Source organism: Gadus macrocephalus, chromosome 21 (assembly GCF_031168955.1).
Source record: "Gadus macrocephalus chromosome 21, ASM3116895v1".
In the NCBI taxonomy this organism is placed as follows: Eukaryota; Metazoa; Chordata; class Actinopteri; order Gadiformes; family Gadidae; genus Gadus; species Gadus macrocephalus.
Genome location: NC_082402.1, coordinates 5,704,873 through 5,730,212, shown reverse-complemented (window position 1 = coordinate 5,730,212; position 25,340 = coordinate 5,704,873). Strand labels below are relative to the sequence as shown.

The following is a 25,340-nucleotide window of genomic DNA, read 5'->3' as shown; positions in this document are numbered from 1 at the left end:
CCTCACGAAGTTGCCGCCTCCGCCCGTGGTGGTGGTGGTGGTGGTCTTAGCTCGTCTGACCGCCCTCCGCTTTCGTCGCTTCGCCTTTTTGGGGGAGCGCTGGTGCTCCTTCCCCCAGATAGGATGCTCCTTGGAAATATTGACCAGCCCGCGCAACACCAGGGCCATAAACCTCTTCATTTTTCCAACCGCAATCGCCCCTCAGGAAGGCATGAGCCGCGATAATTACGACATCCCGAGCCTGCACTTAAAATGCCAAAGAGTAGTGCCTGCGTCAGACGTGGCTGCAGCAGAGACTTTGGAGGGAGAGAGAGGGACAGAGCCTCGGCGGATGTATAATCTAGTGAGGGAGAGCGAGCTAGAGAGAGAGAGGGTGGGAAGAGAGAGAGAGAGAGATGGAGCGAGAGAGGTAAAGCAAGAGATGGAGGCAGAGAGAAAGGGATGGACACAAACAGCTCGCCCGAAGGGGACGCACACACATAATCACACACGCACACACACACACACACACACACGGAGACAGAGTCAGAGAAAGAAAGAGAGAAAGAAAATGTGAACGAAGAATGGAGGAGAGGAGGGGGCAGAGAGACCCTCCACCGCTCTCGCTCGGCTGGGGTGTGCCAGCGGCGGTAACCGCGATGACTCTGCTAATGCTTCTTGGTAGGGACACTGGATGGGAACGGCAGCAGCGTATTACGTCCAAGTCTCCGGTCATCTAGGTGAAGATTTCTTCCCATGCGAGCACGAAAGGAAACCTTGTCTTGTCTGTTCCCAGGCAGAATAATCCTCCGGTCATTTATTACTGGTTCAGATGACATGCCCACTGCGTTGGACGAAGTCCTGGCTGGCTGAGAGGGTCTATTCATGCATGGCAAGATGTCATGTCTTACATAGTAAGCCCGAAAGGTTGGCGTACAGTTACGGTAATATTATCTAGTCCTCGTTTGCTTTGCAGCTGCACCAGTCATTGACGAGCACAGGACAGGCAATATGATCGACCCAGGAAAATGCGGAAAAATCTACTACGGTTAAAATATTCAGGAGAGCTACCCATATATTACATACAAATATTGCTATGAAGAAAAAAAAAAAAAAAAAAATACCAGGCAGGGAAGAGACAAACACAAGCAGATCACCCAAGAATTGACATCAAACAGATATCTAATCCAGTTGAGCGATCAGACCCATCATCGTTTCCGCCTGAACTTTGTAACAAACCATAAAAAGCCCACATCAAACCATAACTTAATTAAAGGCACAAAGCAAATATGCTGATTGACCGCTTTATTGCAAAGGCAACGAGGGTTGAGGGAAACTTGTGTATCACACGCCTAGCGGAGCCTCCAAACGGAATGTTTGAATAAAATCACATGCTTCATTTGATAAGACAAAGAGTAAGGTCACAGCCAAACACTTGGCGTTTGTTACTCGGTCATGAAGCGAGCTAAAGCACAGATTTCTAAATACAACCATATCGCCCCACCTATACAATTGCTGGAGACAAGCTACTCCTGTTAACACTAAAATAAAATGAAATCTGATCAAAGTAAGAGGAATAAACGCTGTCTGCTGCCTCACACAAAACAACTTAGTTTCCAGGTTCCATGCCAGTGATTAGCAAAGCCAGCTTCATAATGCATCACGCCTCAACCAATGAGAACAGAGTATGTGAACAGGTGTTGGACGCTGTTAAACACATAAACAGCTGACTCTGGATATCTGGTAAGGGTATCTTTAAGAGCGGGCTTCCACCGCAGCCATATCCATTAGGCACCCAAGGCAAGTCAAGGAGAAAGCCAGTGAGCCAAGCCTGGAAAAAAAAAACACCACCCCCAGCAGCGCCTGTCCCCGCAGCCCACAGGCTTGTGGGCTGCGGGGACAGGTGTCACACTCTGCCCTGCTCCACTGTGTGAGATTGATGCCGCTTAGACAATCAACTCAGCTCCAGAAAGTTTTCCGTGACAATGGAGTATTAGCTGATGTGGCCATACGGGCCCCAGGACGGCCAAGGGCCCCGCTGGCTGCTGGCCAGTCATGTTAGAACAAAAGGACAGGGCATCTCGCAGCCGGGGCTGGCTGGCTGACAGCCGCTCAATGCCTGGGGGGGGTCGGCTGACGGGCAGCAAACATCTGTCCCCCCCGAACACCTTAGCAGTCATCCATCGCCGATAAACTCGACATGCTTCCCCACTACTGAGCAATCTTGAACATTTTCCATTCATGAATGCATTTTTTTTAAGTCGGTTTGTATCCATACATGGAGTTTTGACAGTTGTTCCATGGAAAGTTTTCCTAATCTGTTTCATTTCCATCCAGTTGGTAGTTCACTATCAGAAGTGGTACAACCAAGGAACAAGAGTTATGAAAAAGCCACCAGAATGTAATAACACATGAAATATCATGTGTTAAAATCCCTGACAACAAATACTGTAATGTATTTGATTCAACAAAGCCATGATTTAAGACACTAATGATTTTTTTTGATTTTTTAATAATGATATTCCTTGGACGTATCATTAAGTGTCATCATGTCAACGTCACGTCAGGCTAACCTTCCCCATCAAATGGTTTGTTGTGGTAAATTTAACTAGAAGCGAAATGAGGCATGAACAAGCCCCTATGGAGTGGATCATAAATGACTCAATATGGTGTTTTAGAGAGAGTAACGGAGGCCCGTATGGTAATCATTAAAGCAAAAAAGACTCCACCCTATTGACTGGGTAGAATTTTATGGTGCTTTCCAAATCACTCAATATTGTGATCGAGAAAGAGAAACTGACAAATGTGATGTGATGGGTTGATGGATAGATAGACAAAACATGTCATTTAGATTCTGACTGCCTCATAACCTTGTGAAACATCAAATCCGAGAAACTTTCAACGTGAAGAATGATAGTACATTCCATCAGTGTTATCAGACCACATTAGGCCCACAGCACTAAAACAATTTACAAGCATTATAAATACGCTAATACTTTCAATGTTACCATTTTAAGAGGATTCTGGTACTGACATGATTGTTAATCTCCCATATGAGGACGTTTTATCCCTGCTGCAGGACAACTGTTGATTTTAAATGAGCATGGTACGCCCTGTTCAACCGAGAACCTTTTGGAAGACTACACGGTGACAGATTTGCCTTCTGACGTTTTAATTTGGAGGGACAGTAACACGTGTAGATCAGCACCTCCAAGGTTAACCATGTTGTAGGGTGGGGTGGTTGCACATCACCAGCGTGAGCTTGACCCCCCCAACAGCTCAGCACCTCGCATCGGCATGTCATCATTTTCTTTCAGTGAAGCTCATTCAGAATGTCATAAACTACTTACTGGCATCATATCGGCAGCGTGGTAAGGTCAAGACGAGGGGACATCGGTTGATTAGCGTTGAGGGTGCAGCTCCCAGTAATGTGATGGGGTACGGTCGGCCAGGTGCCTCCTTGCCGAGCAAAGACCGTGGTCTCAGGACACCCAAATGTGCTCCGTTTGGCTCTGTGGAGTAAAATAGCCCAGCCTAATAATACACCCGTTTCCTAGCTGCTGATAATAATACACAGGGCCATGGCTCTAACAAGTCGTGGATCCACGTCTGAAAGTAGTGGGTTAAACTCCCCACACCGCTGCTGGTTATGGAGTTCACCCTGGCCTAGAAATGGGATTCCTCAGCCATCAACAAGCCGCTGGTTGCGGGGCTAGTCCCCCACCACTACTAGCTCCCTCGTTCAACGTGAACGGCCAATTTGTTGAGATAAACCGGTTAACACCGGATCACATATAGACTTTACTCACCAAGGTCGAAACAGAATCATTTTTTTTAGCAACCGTAATCGAATTGGTTTTCCTCTGCGGCCACATCGAGCAGGGAGTCGGGAGCTAGCCAGCTGTCAGTCAGCTAACCCCGACTACGTCGTTAGCCGAGGTGTGCTACGGAATCCAAGATGAGTTTTAAGTTGTCTTTTGCTTTAAGTCGACATTTAGTGGACCGCAATGCGTGACAAAACCGAGATGGGTTGATTCGAGATGGGTTGTAGGCGGTGTTTAAATTCCCGGATCGATGGATCGGTGGAGTGCAGTAGGTGATCGAAGGCTAATACGCTAGCAAAGCTAGGTGTCGAAAACAGCTCGGATCCAGTTGTTGACGACGGGGGGATGTGGGCGGGGCCTAGTGGGAACGCTGTGAAAGACACGCCCTCGTTGGAATGTCGATGTTCAATGTGGTCTGTAATTAAATATTAATTCATGTTTTTACTCTTGGTATTTTTAGTGCTGTACACGTGTATAGCATTATGAGGTGACTGATAACGTGGGGTGAATCATCGTGATTGAATGAAAGTGGAGATTTTGTTACCCATCCATCAGGTTTAGACATAGTTTCAAATCATTGTCAGCATATGGAATGAATAAAATAATATATATAATATATTTATACATGATATGGTGGGTTGGAGAACACCGTTAATAAACTTTTAGGCAGCTGCTGGGATATCAATTTAAGATTATGAATTACATTTACATTCTGTTTTAAATTTGCATGCATGTTATCCATTTCATTAGGCTGCTGGCTCCCACCCTTCTGATTCCTTGTTTTATTTTTTACTGAAAAATATATTTATAAAGAATTTGTAATTCTTCTTTCTTCATATAACTAATTAAATGTAGGCAGTTAGCGACACCAAGTGGTGTAGCTGTGTAAGAACTCAAGGCGTTTGCAAAGAAGTTAGACGGAAGAGCCATGACACACAGAAACAGTATTTAAATAAAAACACAAACTTAAACAGGCTGATCTAAAATATAGCAACGAATAATGAATATTTAATCAAAGTTAATATTTCAGATCTTTTGGTCTTTCCAGTTTGTTTAGTCTTGCAAATATGTTGGGGCTGGAAGTAACACCTGTTGAGAAGTTGGTGGAAAGTGACCATAACACTATGACGGTAAGCCATTTAGAAGAGCAGTTTTATTTAACAAAGATACACATACATAGTTACATACATTTTGAACTTAATATATATCAATATATATCCCCTGTTTTAACTGTCACACACATAGTGATTAATAACTCAAAAGTGTGTTAATATCTTCATTTGACTTTTCCTTGAGTGTTCAGTTGATGAAGTACGTTGTCCACCTGCAAGAGAGAAACATTTGATTTCAAAAGACCGATATTGTAACAAATAACAACATAAAGCATACAATAAACAAATAAATTAAAAAAATTAAAAATAAATAAATAGATTTCATGAACTCAATGTGCCGGGTTCAACGGTTCAATGCGGTGCATGATTTTAGGGTGTAGTGACAGTACCGTGATGAACCAGTAGGACTGGGGCCCGTAGCGACTCAGGGACCTGCTGTTCATCTCACTGGCGGGGGCCAAAACGTGGAGGTGGAGGTGTGGCACAGAGGAGAAGGGAGGCAAATGGAAGCCCATCCTGCGAACACCCGATATCCAAAGGTGAAGCCGGTTTTTACGCAATCTTGTTTTTACTAATTGATAGATCATGCTTTAGAAAAACAGCGGATGGGACATTTATAACGTAGGCCTATTTTTTTTCCTGTATTCATTGTATTTTCTATTCCTAGTAACAGGGGAAGTAGGGAGCTAGAAGCAACCTCGACTAACTGTTAATTGAATCTGAGCCCACTCAAAGAAAATTTCCTGTCCCTAATAAACTCATCTCCGTCGTATTGGTGCCATCTGGTCATTGTCCACAGTGAACCTTTCTGTAATCATGTATAATAACATAATTAACCACATGCCATGGAAGAATAATCGGAAAATAAATTACCTGACATCCTGAAGGTCACTTATTTTGTTGTTTTCCAAAACTTTTCTTCCCATCTCTTTCATCTGCTCTACTGTTTAAAAAGAAAATACGGAATTTATGGATTTATTATTAACATAAAAAAATAAAGAGCCTATTGCCTAAACACGTCTTGGTCACGTGCTCATATGTCTGGCTCTGGCATGCTAATAAACAACAGCGACACACCCTCTGGAGCTCCGCTGAGAAATCTTTACCAAGTGGTATGTGTTCCCTCTGAAGCGACGAGCAGTTCCCCAAGTGAGATCTGGGAACAACCAGGAAGTGGTGTCGGGCTCCGGGCTTCGAGTCACGAAAACACACGAGTTCATCATCCTGTAAACTCGGCAGATAAACACAGTCTTGCGCTCATCGACTTACACAGTAGTATTTTAAACACGTTTTGCAACAAAACCGGTCAGCCTTCTTACGGTCAGAATAATCTCGGTTTCCTTCTCCTTGGTGGTGATGCAGCAGAACAGGCAGTCCCCATCCGGTATATGAGATGAGGACATGGTGTTGTGTATATGTTATAACACGGTTATGGCACACGGTGTTACCTATTACTAGTGTTGTATTGTAATGAATCCAATGTAGAATGGACTCATATAGAGTCGGAGGAGCGAAGAATGACGAAGCACAATGGACCCGCCCATCGCGGACCAAAACAATGTAGCTGGGATAAAATTAAGACAGACAGTAGGCCGGTCCAAAGTACATCTATTTATTTGATCTTCCTTCTGTTGAAGTTCCCGAATTTAATAACATCAGTAGATTTTCTTCCTGCAGAGGGAACAAAGGGGGTTTCATTCGGCCTTAAACGTAATTCTGAAGTAAACAGCAGACACTTAAAACTTAACAAGAAATTATTTTTTCCCCCTTTGTATGGCAGCCAGAACAACACTTACACTAATGAATCTGTTGGTGCGACGGATGAATTTATAAAGCATGTTGCCATCGATCCTGCTGGCAGGGGCGAGAACGTGGAGGTGGAGGTGATCGACTGAGATGTAAGGAGGTTGGTGGAACCCAAGCCTGAAGATCAAGCCATAGGAATAGGAATCATCGATGACTCGACCAAGTCAAACAAGAGAGTAGAAAAAAATAAAGTTTGATTTAAATATCGAAAACACCCATATCTCGCCAAGTGAGGCACAATATAGGCCTACCACATGATTCATTTACAGGGTTACCCGCCTGTCTATAGTAGTGGGTCATGATCCCAATGAAAACAAACGAAAAACAACTACAATTTACATTCATAGGTTCAGCAAAGGTTTGTGCATGCACAGGTCTTTGGATGCATTTGCAAGCACCCTCACCTTATGTCCTGCATATCAGTAATGCCTTGATCTTGTAGTGCAGCTCTGCCCATATCCGCCATTTGTTGAACTGTTCCATAAACATCGGGTTAATTAATCCACTTAATGGGATGATAAAAAACAAACAATGGTTCAATTAACTTGACAGAGGCGCAGGGCACGCGAAAACTCACCCAGAGAAGCGTGTTTCTTGGTGAGTGATGAGCAGCTCTTGATGTGCTGTCTTGGGATGACCAGAAAGTGGTGAGGGGCGGCCGGGAATATATCCCTGAAGCAGACCATGTCGTCATTCTGTTTAAAGAGTATATAGCCTACATGAATATATAACCTCTAACGCAATATCAGTACATAGGTCAACAGTTGTCATCTCAACTAATTGAAGCATAGGCCTACTACAAGTCTTCTTGATAGTAAAATAATAATTAACAATTATTCGCCGAAGGAGAAGTGAATAGTTATTGCCTTCACTCTGAGGTAAATAGGCCTACTACACGTGAACACTCCAAAAATAAACAAGATATAACTTTTTGCCGGGATTTATTTGTTTTAAGTAGCTTGAGGAGACGACCGTCGCGCAATATCCCAGGATTGAGATCTCAAATATATATCCCGAGATAGCGAACCAATCAAATTGCGCCATTTTAGGAGGTTCACTTGGATGTACTAAAAAATGATAGCCAATATAACTAAAAATGATAGGCTATATTCATAATTTATCTTAATACCTTTCGAACCAGTTCCGTATATTCGTCTTCACCATTGCTTATCAAACAAAAAATACAATCGTCCATACTACTACTACTACTACTTCTACTTCTACTAGACTGCTCCTCTTCTGTTGTTCCACAGCATCGGCTGAAAGGCATTATTTGTTCCATCGACTAAAACACTAAACCAGGCTGGTTCAGATCACAAACCGCATAGGTCCACCGTGACGCGTTCAAAACTTCCATCGACGTGATAATTCAGTTCCACCCTAACATGGACCGATCATTCCGGATATAGATGGTACGTCTTCCCTTCACCTCAACCGACTTAACCATTTCCTCCTCTGTTTCGCACGGGTCAAATTCGTGCGAAACAGAAATTCGCCCACATTTGTGTTAATGTTATAGACTAGCCTGTCTTTGAATATATATGATTTGAGTTACTTGAGGTATAAGTAAGGCAGAGTAGGCCTAATAAAACAACCCAACAGAAATATAACACACACACACACACGTCATTTTAAGGATGAATACATTAAACATTTATTTAAGTTTTGGTAGCAATAAATGACACAATAAATAGATAGATCCTCAATGTTATTACAGAATAGGGCAGTTTTGAATTCACAGGAATTAATACTTATGGCATATTCACAGTTACAAACACTGCACTGCAATAGATTAACAGACCAGCGCTTGATATTCACACAAAGCCAGTGCCCATGTGATTAGTGTGGTGCGTATAACAGGAACAGTGGCCCACAATTCAACGTTTGCATACACACTACAAAACCCATGTTACGGTCAGGGTGGAAATCACAGGCTACAACCATACGTTAATCTTGTGTTATTATCGGGGTCTTGGTTAGTCAAATTCAATCTAAGTGCACAGAAAACCGTCAAGATAGATCTAGCTTCTCGGACAAACTGCTTCCCTTATTTAAAGCGAAGACAAAACAAAAGGATTTGTTGGAATTAGTTGAAGCGTCACTTGCGGAACAAACTCAATGTGTAGGATGGGGGTACCGGTCGTACAGCAACGGAATAGGAGGGTTTGTCAGGGGCGTTCTGTAGTGCAAAGTGGCATCCTGTAAATGAATACTGGTGCCAGGCCCTCCAGCGATGATATCCACATGTTATAAATACTGACCCCAGTTACTTTAGCCTCTGGACAGTGCTCGCAGAAAGCCTTGTACTGGGAAAACCAACGAAACTGAAAGGCAGCGTAAAATCACTTTCACTGTGTATAAAATAAAAGAATAACACCAATTAAAAATCATTAACAGTCTTTGTAAAAGTAGATTTAAAATCAAATTTAAAAAAATGGGTATAAAAAAGGACAAACGCGCAAAAAAACTGAAAAGAGAATAGCGATAAAACTAAATATATACATCATTGGTCGTAGCAAAAAACTTTCTTTCCAAAGGCCACCCTTCTGGCTAGCCAGTCGTTTGGGGTTGTGGAATGCAAACTATATACAGTTATGGTGGAGATGCACTAGCATTCTAATTTGAGTCAACCACGTACGAGAAATATACGAGAACCACAACCGTCACAGGTAGTCAGTTCTCATTGTAAACAACCACTCGGTTTCCTGCCTTTTTTTTTTTTTAAGGGAGAGTGTCTTGTTTGGTTTGCCTTTGGGACAAGCAGAATATACCTCACCAAACATTCCCTTTGTTATTAGCACATAACTGTATAACATGGATGGTTTTTTGCACCATTGCTGTTTTTACTCTTCGTTAAATACAGGTGCATTTGCTCTTGTATTATGGCAACTCCGGCCCTGAAAGCCATAAGCTGAAGAGCATCCGTAAGCATTCCCTTTTCTCTCAGGAGCATATGGTGCCAAGGCAGTCTGCATGCTAGGATAACTAGAGGCGTTGTGATTGGTCCGACACAGCCAATGAGATAAGACAACACAATACCCTTCTCGAATGACATCATTCCAGCTCGAATATATATATATATTCATCATCAACCAAGGAGCAGAGAACCCACTCAAAGTCTGCTTCATACCCTGCTTGCCCTGGTTCTTGTGTCAAAACAAGTGTAGTGGTAATCTGGGAAGCTGGGTGCTGCCACCTAGTGGTGTAAATAGACTAGGCAAGTAGTAGATATAGTTGATGGGGTTGCGGTTCTAATATTTGAAACGCGAACACGGGAGCTGGCTGGTGTTACTCGAAGGTCCAGACCTCCACGCTGTGTATGTTGAAGTCCCGCTGGGCGGAGAGGGCCTGGTTGTCGAAGGTGGCGCAGCCGCTGGTGGTGCCCCGATACAGCTCTGCATCCAGCCACAGCCCCAACTGACCCCTGGAGCAGGGAGGGGAGGGGGGGGGGGGGGGGGAGGGGAGACAGATGAAAGGCAATAGATAGCTTGTGGAAGGATAGGCCCACACAGTGTTCCTCAACCCCAGAGGTCACCGGCGGAGATAGCGACGGGGCTCAAGCCAGATTAGGGTTCTACATGCTATAGATATTCAATACCGTTTGTAGATATGGATGAGCGTGTGGTGAAACGATGTGCGGGGAATCAGGTGCGATGGGGGCCTTTAAACATGGGGTCTTCGGCAAAGATAAGAGAACAGGGTTGAAACCAACATGAAGTCGACCAGCCAATAGTGGATGGAGTTCACCATTTGACAGGTTTCAGCGTTTCTTATTCAAAAACAGTGATTGGCCGGCATTTTTTTTTATCCACTCAGGCAGGTAAAACGACAACATCCTAAGTACAGTTTGGACCATGGTTGAGAACCATTATATTTACATTTAGGGCATGTATCAGACTCTTGTATCAGACTCTTTTATCCAAAGCAGCTTACAATCAGTACATTTGGCAGAAGAAAACTAAAAAATATAAAACAATTGCCTTGGTAACTCAATCAACAAAACGGGTGAGGGTTGCTTGTAGAGATGGGATTGATGCAAAACAGGACAAGGGCTAAATGCACAAAGCTAACCTGGCCCAACGGAACTTGATCCTCTAGTCAGACTCACCCTCCACCACCAAACTGCAGAGAGTCAATATTGCCTTTCACAAAGTAAGAGTTGTCCCCCGTCCAGCGGTACACCTAAAAAGAGGAATACAAACACAATAATCTCAACCTTTTTGCAACACAAATCATTTTCGGATTAAACATTTAAAACTGATCTTTTGTGTGCATGGAAACGATGTATGGGGGGGGGGGCCAACCTTGATCTCAGGGCAGAAGCTATAGAGGAACGTCTCTCCAGTGCCATAGTAGTGTTCGCTCACTCTGAAGGGATGACTGGAGAAGGCCCCAAAGATCTGGTACCAGAGAACAGCACAAGTCATCGGGATGCAGAGTTTGCATGCAGTTGGTATTAGAGAGTATGACAGCTTTGTTTTCTGAGCTAGTCCCTTCACTGTGTCGTTCGTGCGCGCGCGTGCGTGTGCGTGTGCGTGTGCGTGTGTGTGTGTGTGTGTGTGTGTGTGTGTGTGTGTGTGTGTGTGTGTGTGTGTGTGTGTGTGTGTGTGTGTGTGTGAACGGGATGGAGTTCCAAGATATTAGGTCATATTTCAAACTCCTGATCAGCCAAAGTACGTGCCTTACACAAAGTGCCTTCTCTATCTACGTATTGATCAAGAAGAAGAAGTCAAGGGTTCATCCCATGAGACAATGTTGTAACACCTCAAAGTAGAGCGATGCTGATCCCACAATAACTCAAACATGTTCCATTATTCTCCTTGCAACTGACCGTCGACGCAAATCTCAAACACCATACTAGAAAAACGGCCGACGCGGATATCCCTTGCGTCTCTCCTGGCTCTCCCTCTCACCTGGTTGTCCATGTCCTTCAGTACAAGCAGGACCGGGCCGTCCAGCTCCAGCAGGTTTCTGTAGAGCGTCTTCAGGCTGGTGCCGTGGTTCTGGGAGCTGTAAGCCAGCCTCCAGAGGTAACCCTGCACCCGGGCCGGCAGGCGACTGGCCAGCTGAAGAGACAGAGGGGGGACAGGGACGGGTGACACACTATGGATGCAGGGAACAAAGCCTGCCATACGATGGTGTCGCCTTACAGGTCTGCGGAACGCTAATGAGCTTGGGGTTGTGTTTTACGTTTTCATTAATAAGAAAAGATGTGCTTTGTTAGTACCACATCGGAAATGAGGGTGACACAGCACAAGTACCAAGTATAATAAAAGGGAAATACCTTTTTTAACATTTTACATAATTTAGCAGACACTTTTATCCAAAGCGGCTTACCATAAGTACATTTGTCAGAAGACAGAAATAACAATATATATCGCTGTCGGTACAGTTAAGATGTTCATAGAACCAGGTGCCAAGCACTCACAATTGCTACGTGCAGACATTTCCCATATACAACAAAGATAGCTAGGATAAGACCCTACACAATACTAATTAAATGCTTTTTGAAAAATCTAATTAATTTCCCTCAACACCGATAAAGAACACCCCCAAAAACATACAAAACAAAAAGCCGCCATTAAAAGGTGACCTATTATACCACCAGGTGTGAGTGTGGTTAGCCGATACAAGCCTTTTTGCACATCTAGGTGGACACGCCCACCTGATGTCAGAAGCGGCTTGTAACGGCTAACCACACCCACCCCTGGTGGTATGATAGGCCCCCTTTGGGGCCTGGGGGGAGGCTGTGGCCTCACCTTCTCCACGTGCGTGTCCTGCAGCAGGGCGCTGCTCTCTCCCAGCAGCGGCAGCGCGTCCAGCGACAGGTCCGCCTCGAAGCTGCTGAAGCTCTGCCGGCGCTTGGCCTCGTCGACGGTGATGATCTGGGGGAAAACAAAGCCCTCTCTGAGTTAGGTTCACACAGGAATGAAGAGGCGCTCAACACATGAAAATATAGAGACATCGTCCTGTATTCTATGGTTGTAGGTTTGATAAAGAGGAAATCAACACCATTTCTAAGATTTCCATATCACCTAATAAATACGTCGAAACCGATGGCCAATAGCGGCCGATAAAAAGGACCAAAGGATACATCGGTCGAGCTCTGCCTCAAAGGAGAGATATCCTGATATGATGTTCACTACAGGACTCGGTTAATATATTTATCCCTACAGCCATACCTAGACCTAGAGCCATATGTGTATAGACTCTAGTTCTATATAAAGTTGCCTTCGTCGACAAGAAGGACATTTTGAGTGACAGTTTGACAGTGGATTCAGGGGCGGGACATTGCAGTGTCTCGGCTGTCCGGGCCCGAACCAAAAAAGGGAGTTCATGCTGCGGTGTCTACCTCCCAGCTGCAGGAGGCGGGGTCGCTGAAGAAGTTGTCGACCATGTCCATCTCGTCCACCACCACGAAGCCCTGCTCGCGGGCCTCCTTCCCGTACACGTCGGGGGACCACTGGACGAAGAAGCCGTACAGGTGGTCCACCCTGGGGCACCCAGACACAAGGCATCGGTTTACCGTCATGGACCGGCCTGAAAAATCTAAACCTGCTTAAACCGGCTGTAAGAGCCCCAATATGAGGATGAGAGGTAGTTTAAATATCATAATTTAGAATTTAAAGTGTAGATATAAAGACATAGGTAATGTTGAAAATGTACAAAAACAAATGCCCGTCTATTGAATGTTTACCAGAATAGGACAATATAGAGGGAAAAATTCCCTGGATGGTGTAACAGGTGGATGTGTGCATTTTATTCTTGAGAAACTCTAGGTCGGAGATTTTCAAATGGTTTCAATCGCTGCAGTAGAAAAGTGAAGTCACTTTGAGTCATGAACCCACGGAACGTCATGAATGACGTTCTGAGTGTTTTTGCGCTCACCTCTCCTGAGGCACAGCAAACCAGTACTCTGGCTGCTTTCCCCGGCCGCCGTACGAGTGGGCGGGGCTGGAGTTCATGGCCACGGCGAACGACTTCCTCATGGGCTTGCCCAACTTGAAGCACAGGAACATGGGCGGCTTCTTGCTCTTCTCCTCCGAGGACTGGAGCATGTCTGTTGGGAAATGGAGAAGACGACGCAAAACACGTTTCCGCCTCTGATGCAATAAAACAAAATCATTGCATCAGCAGGAGGGATGTTGGGGGTTTTGCCCGTAATCATTTCCCAAGAACCCTGAAAAAACCTCCCCTTACCCTGTATCGGAGCCTGCATCCTCTTCAGCAGCCAGGACTTCATCTCCGCCTTGTAGGTCTTCTTGCGCCTCTCCTCCTCGCTCAGTCCACTGGCCTCTCCTTGGGGTTTCTCCTGTGAGGCCAGACCCTCGCGGCCGCCCTTCCCATCAGCCTCCACGCCCGAACCCGAGTCCGACCGACTCAGCACCGGGTCCTGCCGTCCCTTCGTGTCACAGCTCACAAACCCCTGGCTCCCGGGAGACGTGGCAGCGTTCCCGTCTTTGGCGTCGATCGCCTCCCTGCTCGCAACCCTCCGTTTCTCCGTCTCGGCGGACGACTGCAGGGATTCGCCGTCTTCCACCGAGCTGTTCGGGGCCACGCCCTCGTCCTCCTCTTCCTCCGTTCGACACGCGGAGCACGCCGTGGGCTCTTCCTCTGGGTCGAGGGCCGGGGGTCCCGCGGGCGCCTGCTGACCCCCGTATGGGGGTGCGGGGGCCATTGGGTCCGGGTCGTCTCCACTCCCGTTCAGGGTGGGCTCCAGCTCTGTGAAGCCCTCGTCCGATGGGGTCTTGTCCACCAGCTCCCTCGCTGTGGTTCGGGACAAACGGAAGGGGACCGTAGGGGTTACACTGGAGCGGGGACACCTTCGGGTCTTGCCATGCAGATTGTGGACCGGGGGCAGGATAGTGCAGTGGTCAGTGGTGTTGGACTCACTCACATGTCATATCTAACCTCAATCGGCTCTCCTATGTGGTACTGTCGCGTGTTCTAATTGTGTTCATTTGTATGTCCCTGTTGCGTCGTTTCCCTTTCAGAGCCCTTTGTATTGCTGTTTCTAGTAAAAAGCGATCTTCAAATAAAGTTAGACTTCATTTGATTTAATGACGCGTACCCTCAAATCTACTGCATTGGTCAATATGCTCAATTTCTAAATAACACCAGCAAGATCGATTTGGAGACGGAAACGCGTCTTTCAAAAAAAACAAAAAAAAAAAACTGAACTCGTTGACACTGAGACGGATCGGGACTTATGATCCACAGCCTACCACATTCTGAGTAGTTGGAGCTGATGTTGTCCAGGAATATTGGCCCCTTGGTCTCCAGCGCCTGGTAGCGGCTGAAGGGGTTGAGGTCCTGCACCGAGGGCAGCTGCTCCCACTCGCCGGGCCTGTAGACAGGACACAGATCCTGGGGTAGCTCGCTGCGGGATCGTTCATGTGGCACCACACATACCAGGCGGCAAAAGAAAAGTGAGATAGAAAAAAAAAAAAAAAAAAAAAAAGGGGGGGGGGGGAAATAAAAATGAGATGGAACTGAAAACAAGAGTTGAACTGAACTAAACAAGGTGAATTTACAAAACCAACTCAAGTAATGGTACTAACAGAATAAAAACATATTGACATGGGGAACGGGATACTAAAGGAAAACCAAATGGAAGTCAAACTTTACAAGGAAACAGGGAAAGAGCGTAGGAGGAATTCGCTTCGAAACAGAGAGGGATGGTAGTTTAAACAAAGTATCAATTGAATTGGAGCAGACTAGATATAGTGAATACCAACTAGCTAGAGAGGGGGAGGGCTAGAGAGGGGCCAGAGCAGGGCTAGAGAGGGGCCAGAGCGGGGCTAGAGAGGGGCCAGAGCGGGGCCGGAGCGGGGCTCGAGCGGGGCCGGAGCGGGGCTCGAGCGGGGCTCGAGCGGGGCTCGAGCGGGGCCAGAGAGGACCCAGAGAGGACCCAGAGAGGACCCCGAGAGGACCCCGAGAGGACCCCGAGAGGACCCCGAGAGGACCCCGAGTGGACCCAGAGAGGACCCAGAGAGGACCCAGAGAGGACCCAGAGTGGACCCAGAGTGGACCCAGAGTGGACCCAGAGTGGACCCAGAGTGGACCCAGAGTGGACCCAGAGAGGACCCAGAGAGGACCCAGAGAGGACCCAGAGAGGACCCAGAGTGGGGCCCAGAGCGGGGGGCCAGAGCGGGGGGCCAGAGCGGGGCCAGAGAGGCGCCCGAGTCGGACCAGAGCGATGGCTTACGAGGGTGGGGCGTCCTTGAGCTTCATGCGCGACACGTCGTCGTACAGCGCCACCGACACCACCTCCGCCATGGGGCAGATGAGGCCGTACTCCTCGCAGCCGTGCTCGATCACCAGCGGGTCCGACTTGTGGGGGTCGAACATGATGTTGTTGGGCGTGACGATCAGCACCCCGCCCACCACGCCCTGGGGGAGAGGAGGAGAGCAGTGACATGGTCACGCCGCGTTCACACTGCACACGTCCGTCGACGGATCTCATTGACTCTGCATGGAGCGCTCTCGAAATGCATTGTGGGTCCCGCCCGTCTCGCGGCTCCGATGCTTGCCTCAAAAAGTTGAGAAATGTTAAACTTTTCAGGCAGCGACGGATCCGTCGGCCAATCAGATCACGTTATGCAAATAAACACAAATAAAACTACTGTGACGCTACTTGGGGGATTTGAAAATGGAGCGGAAACTACTGCTACGCGAAGCAACACTCTCCTTGCGACTACGGGATCCATTTTGCAATAACAAGCAGGAAGAAGCAGAAAAAGCCGGCTTTAATAGCGGAAAGGCAATTTGATTGGCTGCCGGCTGGGTTACTAAGACGACTCCCCTATACGTCAGACACGCCCTCCTTCATCCGTCAACGGACGTGTGCAGTGTGAACACAGCGTCAGGGTTAGAGACAGGTGCAGGAAGAGCACACGTGCATGAGCACTACTGTTCGGACTCATTCGGATAAATCCAGTAGAGGTCAGTGAGTTGCCGGGGGTGTTCAGTCCCCTCATATGGAATTTATGTAAAAAAAGAAGGGCAACATGTCAATCCTAGACATATATACAGACGGCGCATTGACCCGGTGCTGGGATTCGTCTACGCCATATTGGAGAGGCCGGGACTGGCCTGTAAACAAATACAAGGAAACGGGATAGCTGGGCCTTTTCTGGATAAAAGCAGCAAGTATTAAATTTTTTTTTTTTTTTTTTTTTTTTTTTTTTTTTTTTTTTAAATCATACAAAATCATATTATGCACATTGCATAATAATAAAAAAAGTTTTTTCATTTTACATAAACCCCTGAATAAATACTATGAACAGAAATCTGTACACGCTTTTCATCCAGAAAGTAAATGCAGCTCCAAATCTACTTGTATTTCTTTACAGGCCAGTCTTTGCCTCTCCAATACGCCACCGTGTACATGTCTATGTTTTCAGTGAACTCTACACTCTCTAATGAATGCTAAATGAGTCGACACGGAATACGACAAAGCATAACAATAGAGCACCTCATGGAGACCGCTGGAATAGAGGAGACCCTTTTAACAATTTTGTAAAGAGATGATCATCTGCATTCAAATCTCTGGTTCAACAAACATTCAACAACCCCTCTACCCTTCATCTCTAAAATGGGGGCGGATGGCGTAAGGAAAAGCCATGACCATAATCTAGTTATAGTTATGGCTTCCACCGGGATGGATATAGGATCCACTGGACAGCGAATGACAGCTGGTATCAGGGGCAGCGCTGCGGCCATGCTTTACCATGCCGTCGGTGAAGTATTTGCAGCTCATCTTGATGAACTTCACCGTGGTGGGGCCCTCGTCCTCCGAGGGGGGGGACGCGTGGCGCTGGATGGGCTTCGCTGGCCTGCTGTCGGAGACGCCCTCCTGTGGAGAATAATAAGAGCGCTGACATTGCGTCCAACGTGGACCCGAGCCTGACCACCTTACTGTTAGAAGCTCCTGGTTCACAACCAGGGAGTGTCCAACCAGATGCGTGGTGGATCGATCAGTGTACCAGTTGGGCTAGTCCACTGGGCATGACGGTAGGCTGATCCCTTAAATGGGGCCCTTTCAAGGACACTCTAAACGACAATTTGGTTTCTTGTCGCTTACAGCGGTTCCCTCCGTGTTCCCTTGTGGTCAAACACGATCGAACATCGTTGAACACTTACCTGCGTGCCATTCTCAGCGGGCTGGGGCGCCGTCTCCGATTGGCTCAAATCCGGGACGAATAGCTTCTGCAGATCACGACGGACACACTCGTTAGCCAATCAAAGACGATACACGGGAAGGGAGCAAGGCGTGGCGCGGCACGGGGCGACCTCTCACCTGCCCGGTGTAGACGCTGCGGGCGAACAGCTTGTTGAGCTGCACCAGCTCGTTGGGGGTGACGTTGAAGCGCAGGGCGATGCTGTTGAGGGTGTCGTCCAGCCCCACCTGTGAGGTAGTAAGGGAGGACAGGCGCTGAGGTGGTACTGGGGCCCAGTGGGCGGGGATGGGGTTTTAAAGGAGGTAGGCGTCAGACTGGAGCGTTGTTGTTGTTGAAGATGCATCGCCGCACACTCACGGTAAACTCCACAGTCCCAGGGGGTCGTCTCTTCTCCCTCTTTGTCTGGGCGACGGCTTTTAAACTGTCTGCTGGTACACGGGAAAGAGACAGAGAGAGAGGCAAAGAGAGAGAGAGTGAGACAAAGAAAGAGAGTGAGACAGAGTGAGAGGCAAAGAGAGAGAGTGAGAGCCAGAGACAGTGAGAGGCAAAGAGAGAGAGGCAGCGAGAGAGTGGGTTGGAGATTAATTGAGTTTCCGATGAGCACAACACTGAAAAAGATAATCTTGTGATCACCTTAAACATCAACCAATCATTATCTAATAAAAATATAAATAAGTGTCTTGACTTTCCCCTCGCCCGCCGATTACAAAATGGCTAAGTAAACATTGCGAAAGCGGCCACTTTTCCAACCCACATAAATCCACGACGACCTTAATGAGTGCATCTTGTTACAACAAAAATATAACCAAATGCTCTAGAGCATTCGGTTATATTTAGGGTCAGAGCATCTGTGTGTGTGGCAGACTTGCTGCAGCAAACCATCAAAGCGTGAACAGAAGGGGCAAGAAAAAAAAAAAAAAGACATCACATATGGCAACGATTTCCTTGTTGTTGGCCTTGTTGTTAACAACAACTTTACGGGCTTGACGAACCGCCTCCCCAGGGAGTTTGCTCTACAGGGAAGTCTTTGTGTTGTTTAACACGCACATGGAGAATCATTGACGGAGTGGACGTGGACTCTGCCGCTTATAAAGCACCACTGTTCAAAAAGGCACCCGTCAGGGAGGCATTGTGTACACAGGGTAGATGAAAATTAAACCAGGTGTTGGTTATATTGCCCTGATCCCTGGCCAGGCTAGGCTTTGTGTTTGATTTGATTTCGGATTTCATGCACCCGCAGATGGTCCTGAGGTGTCCTCTTACTGAGCGACAAAAAATAAAAAACGGTAGACACACGGCTCGCCCAATCTCCGGCCGGCCGGTGATGGCAATCAATCAACACCGTCAATATGGGCCGAGCTCAGCATACGACTCCCCACCTGGCTGTTGACCTTATGCAACCGCTCAGTTAAAAAAACAAATAAAACCTCTTTGTTCGGGATTCTTTACAGAACATATCGACCGGTGTGCTACTCAAACGTTGCGTGCTGTGATTATTAGGGGCGTGACAGTTCAGTGGTTTGGTTTGTTTAGAGTCCCAGCCTCAAAGGTTCTGGGTTTGATCCACAATCAGTCCCTTCCCCACCAAAGTAGCTTGGGTTCTTGACCCGGTTCCATTCAGGATTCTTGTAACCTTGGTGGCGAACCCACCCGCGTTCACACCAGTTCGGAGCGGAACCGTTGTAGGTCAAGGACGCCTCCTCGTTAAGGGTCGTCGCACAAGTCGTACCGGACGTAAACAGAAGCAGCTCGCCTTTTTTTTTTTTTCGTTTACGTCTGCATGTCTGACCCCTGTGAGAAAGACTTCCATGAATGTAGGGGGAAAGCAATGGAATGGCTCACAGAGTCACAGGGGGCCCTCACCTGAGTCCGAGGGAGGCTTCGCCGCCTTCCTCGACTGCGGTTCGCCGGCTTTCTCGGCCCTGTCCGTCGGCTCGGCGCCGTTCTGTGTGTCTGGACAGGAAATCAACGGCGACTTGGGCAGCGGGTGCGCAGGGTTCTGCTCATGGGCGTTCTTCTCTGATATGCTCTGCTTGAGCTGCCGCCGCTTCTTCAGCCTGGAGAAGGAGACGTTTGTGTTGATTAGGTTCCCTCAGCAAGAGGAGAAGGGCAGGGAAGGAGGCCCTGGCCTTCCTGGTTAGCATGGTTAGTTAATTTCCAAATAAGCACTAAGAAAACAATGATCTATTTGAATACAAATCACCTAGACTCATAGCCTCCCCTTACACCCCCCCCCCCCCCCCCCCCCCCCCCCAAACATCCCGCTTGAGCACTCATTGTATGCTGTACGCCTGGCACTTAATGTAAGCACTTATTGTATGTTTTTGCACTTAGAAATAGTACTTAGCATTGTGGAGCATCTTATACAACTAGCTTTGTGTACGAGAATGACCGTACACAAATTGTCAGTTGACCTAGCAATTGTCAGTGCTTGGCACTTGGTTCTATGAACATCCTTACTGTACTTACAGCGATATATTGTTTTTTCTTCTGACAAACGTACTTACGGTAAGTCACTTTGGTGAAGCGTCTGCTAAATGCCCGAAATGTAAATCGACGGTTCAAATCTCAAATTCACTCACCAGGATTGTTCTTGATTACTCATAATCTCACACTCCATAACACTAGTTTGCCTCTCAAATAGAGACAGCATCAGCAGGAAAACTTTCTCCCAGACGTTTCCTTGTCAACTCTCTCCCTCTCGCTCCTCCTCCGAATGATTAAACGTTGATGAGAGCACGAGTGATGACACAGCGTTACAAGACGTCTCTGCTAAGGGTCCATTACCACGGGAGAACGCCGGGAAACAATGGGCAAATCTTGCAAAGTGCATCGATGAGCCTAAAGGAAGCCCCTAGCCATGATAATAATAACAACAATGAGAGTCTAAGGGAGGAAACTGAAACCCGGGCCATGAGTGAGCAGTGCCATGAAACTGAGACCGATACGGCAAAGAGATCTGGACGCATTACATCATCTCGTATGCATTGCGTGTGACTGACCAGTAAGTGGTGTTGCCGGGGGCCGAAAGAGGAGTGTGTTTTTTGTTATCGCGTTAGGGCTGGCGTAGTGGAATGGCCAACGGAAGGCGTGTGTGTGTGTGTGGGGGGGGGGGGGGGGCAGGGAATACATTCTGACACTGAGCACTAGCAGTTGCGTATGTCCACTCTTGTTATGCCATGTCGACCTTTGCTCCGTGCTGCACTGTACCATAGGAAGTGAGCGGCCATGTGGCGCGGGTTGGGGGGTAGGTGTGTGTATATCAGAGATTAGGCCATTTCCCCCCTCCACCACCGCCACTTCCACATGCAGGTACTCTCAAGTCCATACAGGCGTGGACAGCTTTGCTACGGTAGACGCCCTAAGACAATCTGTGCCGCATGCACGCCTCCACCTGTTACAGTTAGACTTCCTCCCGGGTTAAACAGGTAGCACGCATTTATGCGAAACCCCATAGACACAACCAAACCATCTGGCTGGCTGTCACTGCAGCAGGTCCAATGCTCTTTGGAGTGTTGTTGGTATACAATGTGTAGCCGTAGCAAGCATCTTTTCAGCACCCTCCCTCCCACACAGTATCGTCTGGCACTTTGATCGAATTTGTAATTGTACACCACCGCAGCTCAACCGTCCATGCAAGAGCAGTGATGCATGCCACCTTTCCACCAGCATCTCTGTACTCAGACACCTTTCATAGCACAGAATGAAGAGTAATGATAAATAGGTTAGCTAATGAAATAACAGCAGTACTTCTAAAAGACTACATTAACAAATCTGTCACACCGGTTATATTACATAATCTTGTTTTCAATATTTGCTCTTCTGCAAGCACTGCACACAGTAACTGAAATCAAAAGCCAACTTATAGCACCCGTACAGAAATACACCAAAAATAACTGACATGCAGTGCAGAAACACCACAATCATGCATAAACGTTAACCCTTACCTTGCAAAGTACCCCGGCTTCCGTTCTCGCTTCTCCATCAGGCGAGGGCTTCAGCGACGCATGCAAACAAACAAGCTAAAGAAACAAGCACACGCTGTGTGTCCAAACCAGCAGACACCTTTCTTTAGGAACAGAGCTCTTCAATCTGCGCTAGCGTCAACCTTTCCTCTTTTCCTGTTGGGGGAGCAGAGAACGGTGGGATTAGCAGAATAACTGGGTGCGTCACAAGATTGGGAGTCCATAAATATCGATGGAAATTGTTTTAGGGCGACGGAGGCTCCCTAACAGCCCGCTGAGATCACTGCACACCTACAGGGACAAGCCCCAGTGTCAGATGCAAACAGAAACGAGGCTACGCCTTGCTAAGCCCCTTAAACACTACTTACCTACAGTGTTAGGTTTCCATCATATGTGTGACGTTAAGAGCATTGTCATGCAAACCCACATTGGTTGTAAACACAAAACCCGAGAGAAACACGTGAACAGTGGTGCAAACCACCCGCTGTACGAGATCCAAGAGTCTTGTCCAGCCAAGAAATCAAAAGCATTGAACCAGTCGTGTTATTAAAGTGTCCCGGAAAAAAACGGCATGTTATCGGTGTGTCAGTGTCATGATCACGGATAACTAACCTGTAGGCAGACGGCCAGATAAGAGGCCAATAAAAACAGCAACATGACCACCACATACCCGTTAGTTAGTCAGGAGAACGGCGACGCTTTTAAGCACCTTGAACGCTACTTCCGCAGAACACATCCACGGCGTCGCTTCAAACAGGCCGAACTCACGCGCAGAGGCGGCGGCGGCAGGCGGGAGCTAGGTTCAGTCAAACGTAGGACCCGCAGCTGATGCTAACGGGAGCTAGCCACATCGGCTAGCAGTAAGGAGGGTTGTTTACTAGACAATGGCAACCTGCTAACGAGCTGACATCAAGGCAGTTAGCAATGGTCGACGCGTAGTTTTACAGGGTGACTCTCTGTTTAAACCGGTGTGTCGGTGTTGTGTGACTCTCGGGGTGATGTCTGGGTGGAGTGAACGTAAAGGCTCCGACGCTGCGTGATAACTAACATTAGAGGATGTCGGCGACATACCTTGTGTTCATCTTTCAAACGTAAATATACACACGACTGCGCCCCCTCGCGTAGCGTCCTGCACAGTACGCGCATCGCAGTTTTACTTGTTATAGTAAGATTTATTTTATTTTATATTTAGATTTTTCTTGCGTGCTTTTGTAAGTTAGTTATATATTTTAAATAAAATAATAACCCTATTTACAGAGATATGCTGGTGTGACTGAGTTTTGAAATATGTATAGCTTCGAATAAGCATACAGTTTCCCTGGTGGTCTAGTGGTTAGGATTCGGCGCTCTCACCGCCGCGGCCCGGGTTCGATTCCCGGTCAGGGAACACATCTTTTCTTCAAGTCCTATCCGTTTGAGGTGATCAATGAACTGTGTCGCATGTAGCTGTTGTTATGTACAGAATCAAAGCGTTTGATGGACAAATCGAATAAAAAAAAAATCGGTCTGAAAACGATGCCGCCCACGAGGTTACTCAAAAGCTATGGAAACATTTTATCAATAGTTAAGCGAAACAACCGGAAGAGGCAAAATAATAATAATAAGGAAATCATTTTATTATTTTTCAGAAAAAAAACATTGCTGAATGCCGGTGATTAAAGTTTCAAATCTGTGTCTTTGAAATAGACTTGGTATTTATTTGTGCGATGGCACATGATGGTAGGTTAATAGGTATGTCCTCCATGCGGAAGGAATGCATGTGCCATCACAAAAATAAATATCAAGTCTAGCAACAGATAGCGCTGTTTCACAACAAATTAACGACCATTGAAGGGGCCTCCTCGGCATCTTGATGCTGACATGTCACAGCCAGGTGTTTGTGTGTATGCGTGTGCGCGTATGCGTCTCTCTGTGTGTGAGCGTGTGCGCGCATGTGTGTATGTACAACTTGGCAACAATTGATTTGATTAAATAACAATAGTCTTACGGTATTTTTGCCTGTGTGATTACATACGAAGTTATACCCAAGATAAAGGGTGAGTGATAAAGAGAGAACTAGTCTATAAAATATTCGAAAAATACATTAAAGCCTACAAATGATTACTTTGTTGTGTTAAGAATATAGCTTTCTGGCAGATTCGATAACTTGGAGGGATGGTGTGTATTTGTGTACCCTGGTTCCCTAGAAGGTGGGAAGGAGACAGAGACCAAAACAGCCGCGGCTCCCGATTGGTCAGCGATGGCTTTAACCGGTTCCTGACCGGCTATGTGTCTTGGCAGTTATTTTGACAGTATTATCACGAAAAAAGGAGATAAGCGGTCTTAGGAATCGCCATGGCGCCGGCCTGTCCCTCCTTCGAGCTGCTCAGACTTTCAACCCGCCGAGGCAACAGATTGGTCTGTGGACGACCGTCGGCCCCTCAGAGCCGGGTTTAGTTTGGCCGGGAGCCTGCCGGTTCTGGGTAGCATCATTGCCCTTCAAGAGTTAACCTCACTGGGAACCTTTGCAGCCCTTTAATGCAGTGCCAGGACATCCCAACTGTCCACCCCACCCAACAGCCGTGTCCACCCCTATACAGTCCGCGGTTCGGCCAGGAAACGTGTTTAAACAGGCCAGGATGATCAGCGGTTGGAAAAAGCAATGGGGTTGAGGTAATGAGGGTTGATACCGTGATGATAGTATCGATCATAGGTTTCACAGGATCAGCTGAGAGTTAAGGTTAGGGTTAGGTATTCGTGGCACTTGGCTGATATGTGGTCACAATAGTCTTCTTGTAATAATATACACTTTGTGTATATTCTGTGGTTCGGTTCCGGGCCTCCTCCTGAGAGTGGGACCATTACAGCGGACTGCTGGAAGAGGGAATATAATAAAAGATCAAAGAGATTACTGGCATCCATATACTGAGGCAGGGAGGAAGAATGTATGTAAGGGGAGAGCAACAGAGTTTGAGAGATTGAGAGAGAGAGAGAAATGAGGGAGAGATAGGGGCACGAGAGAGTGAAAGAGATAGGGTCAAGAGAGAGAGATGGAGTAGAAAGAGAGAGATGGGTAGGGAGAGAGAGAGATGGAGTAGAGAGAGAGACGGGTAGAGAGAGAAAGAGATAGGGTTGAGACAGAGAGAGATGGAGTAGAGAGAGACCGACTATAGAGAGAGAGATAAGGTAGAGAGAGAGAGATAGATTGACTATAAAGAGCGACAGACTAGAGAGAGAGAGCGAGAGATTGACCGATTAAACATCAGACTTGGTTTGTCACATATAATATCTTCCAGCTCGTATAAAATCTACCACAAATTCAATGAACGGTATGAACCGTGTTTGTGGCGTTGTTTGCACAACAGCCGAGCCACGCTAAAGAGATATTGAGCCGCAATCAAACCACTAGATGGATGACATCTAACAGACCAACAACCGATGTACACTTCACCACAGGACCAACAGCAGAGAAGAAACAATCCAAATCCCGTT

General features: G+C 46.9%; 4 protein-coding genes and 1 non-coding gene across 14 annotated transcripts in view; 2 read left to right on the top strand and 3 right to left on the bottom strand.

Moving 5' to 3' along the window:
- The window catches only part of ppp1r13bb (protein phosphatase 1, regulatory subunit 13Bb), a 32,975-nt gene extending 28,820 nt beyond the window's left edge, over nt 1–4,155 (bottom strand). For 2 of the 3 annotated variants that reach the window (XM_060041375.1, XM_060041376.1), the window contains exons 1-2: nt 3,789–4,155; nt 3,330–3,491 (exon numbers count right to left, since the gene is read on the bottom strand). In XM_060041375.1, the coding sequence (XP_059897358.1) occupies nt 3,330–3,338 (9 nt within the window). In that variant the 5' untranslated portion in view covers nt 3,339–3,491; nt 3,789–4,155. Of the gene's footprint in view, nt 1–63; nt 2,072–3,329; nt 3,492–3,788 lie in introns of those variants that run through there. The other variant, XM_060041377.1, reaches the window with a different exon arrangement.
- Nucleotides 4,156–4,937: 782 nt separating this feature from the next.
- Nucleotides 4,938–6,518, bottom strand: LOC132449637 (adenosine 5'-monophosphoramidase HINT3-like). Its single transcript, XM_060041392.1, has 5 exons — nt 6,235–6,518; nt 6,022–6,139; nt 5,789–5,858; nt 5,305–5,431; nt 4,938–5,127 (listed from the first exon to the last, which is right to left on the bottom strand). Exons 1-5 carry the CDS (start codon nt 6,316–6,318, stop codon nt 5,080–5,082), a joined length of 447 nt encoding a protein of 148 aa, XP_059897375.1. The 5' UTR covers nt 6,319–6,518; the 3' UTR covers nt 4,938–5,079.
- Nucleotides 6,519–9,398: 2,880 nt separating this feature from the next.
- On the bottom strand, nt 9,399–22,940 carry LOC132449634 (nuclear receptor coactivator 7). Of its 8 annotated transcripts, none has more exons than XM_060041385.1 (17): nt 22,540–22,940; nt 21,852–22,025; nt 19,768–19,961; nt 18,262–18,332; nt 18,024–18,131; nt 17,867–17,932; nt 17,454–17,579; nt 15,930–16,114; nt 14,947–15,101; nt 13,922–14,488; nt 13,610–13,781; nt 13,074–13,215; nt 12,481–12,606; nt 11,635–11,787; nt 11,026–11,121; nt 10,830–10,903; nt 9,399–10,145 (listed from the first exon to the last, which is right to left on the bottom strand). In XM_060041385.1, exons 2-17 carry the CDS (start codon nt 21,887–21,889, stop codon nt 10,010–10,012), a joined length of 2,409 nt encoding a protein of 802 aa, XP_059897368.1. In that variant the 5' UTR covers nt 21,890–22,025; nt 22,540–22,940; the 3' UTR covers nt 9,399–10,009. The 8 variants fall into 8 exon arrangements, with proteins under 8 accessions (XP_059897368.1, XP_059897372.1, XP_059897373.1 ...); XM_060041389.1 differs by having other exon boundaries at nt 18,262–18,329; nt 22,540–22,934; XM_060041390.1 differs by having other exon boundaries at nt 14,947–15,068; nt 18,262–18,329; nt 22,540–22,934.
- A 244-nt stretch (nt 22,941–23,184) lies between these two features.
- trnae-cuc (transfer RNA glutamic acid (anticodon CUC)) lies at nt 23,185–23,256 on the top strand. The gene has a single exon. It is a non-coding gene; the product is annotated as a tRNA-Glu (tRNA).
- Nucleotides 23,257–24,203: 947 nt separating this feature from the next.
- gata4 (GATA binding protein 4) overlaps nt 24,204–25,340 on the top strand; it is a 24,038-nt gene continuing 22,901 nt past the window's right edge. The window contains exon 1 of the mRNA XM_060042404.1: nt 24,204–24,255. Coding sequence (XP_059898387.1) covers nt 24,204–24,255 — 52 coding nt within the window. The remainder of the gene's footprint in view (nt 24,256–25,340) is intronic.

Bases quoted from the DNA above. Each gene is read 5' to 3' on its own strand.
- LOC132449637 (XM_060041392.1), bottom strand. From the start codon at position 6,318: ATGTCCTCATCTCATATACCGGATGGGGACTGCCTGTTCTGCTGCATC. The intron at 6,140-6,234 runs GTAAGAAGGCTG...CCGAGTTTACAG, and splicing joins AAACCGAGATTATTCTGACC to GATGATGAACTCGTGTGTTT. The intron at 5,859-6,021 runs GTAAAGATTTCT...CTTTTTAAACAG, and splicing joins GAGGGAACACATACCACTTG to TAGAGCAGATGAAAGAGATG.
- LOC132449634 (XM_060041383.1), bottom strand. From the start codon at position 20,557: ATGCTGTCTCTATTTGAGAGGCAAACTAGTGTTATGGAGTGTGAGATT. The intron at 18,132-18,261 runs GTGAGTGTGCGG...ACTACCTCACAG, and splicing joins CTGGGACTGTGGAGTTTACC to GTGGGGCTGGACGACACCCT. The intron at 13,782-13,921 runs GTAAGGGGAGGT...ATTTCCCAACAG, and splicing joins GATGCAGGCTCCGATACAGG to ACATGCTCCAGTCCTCGGAG.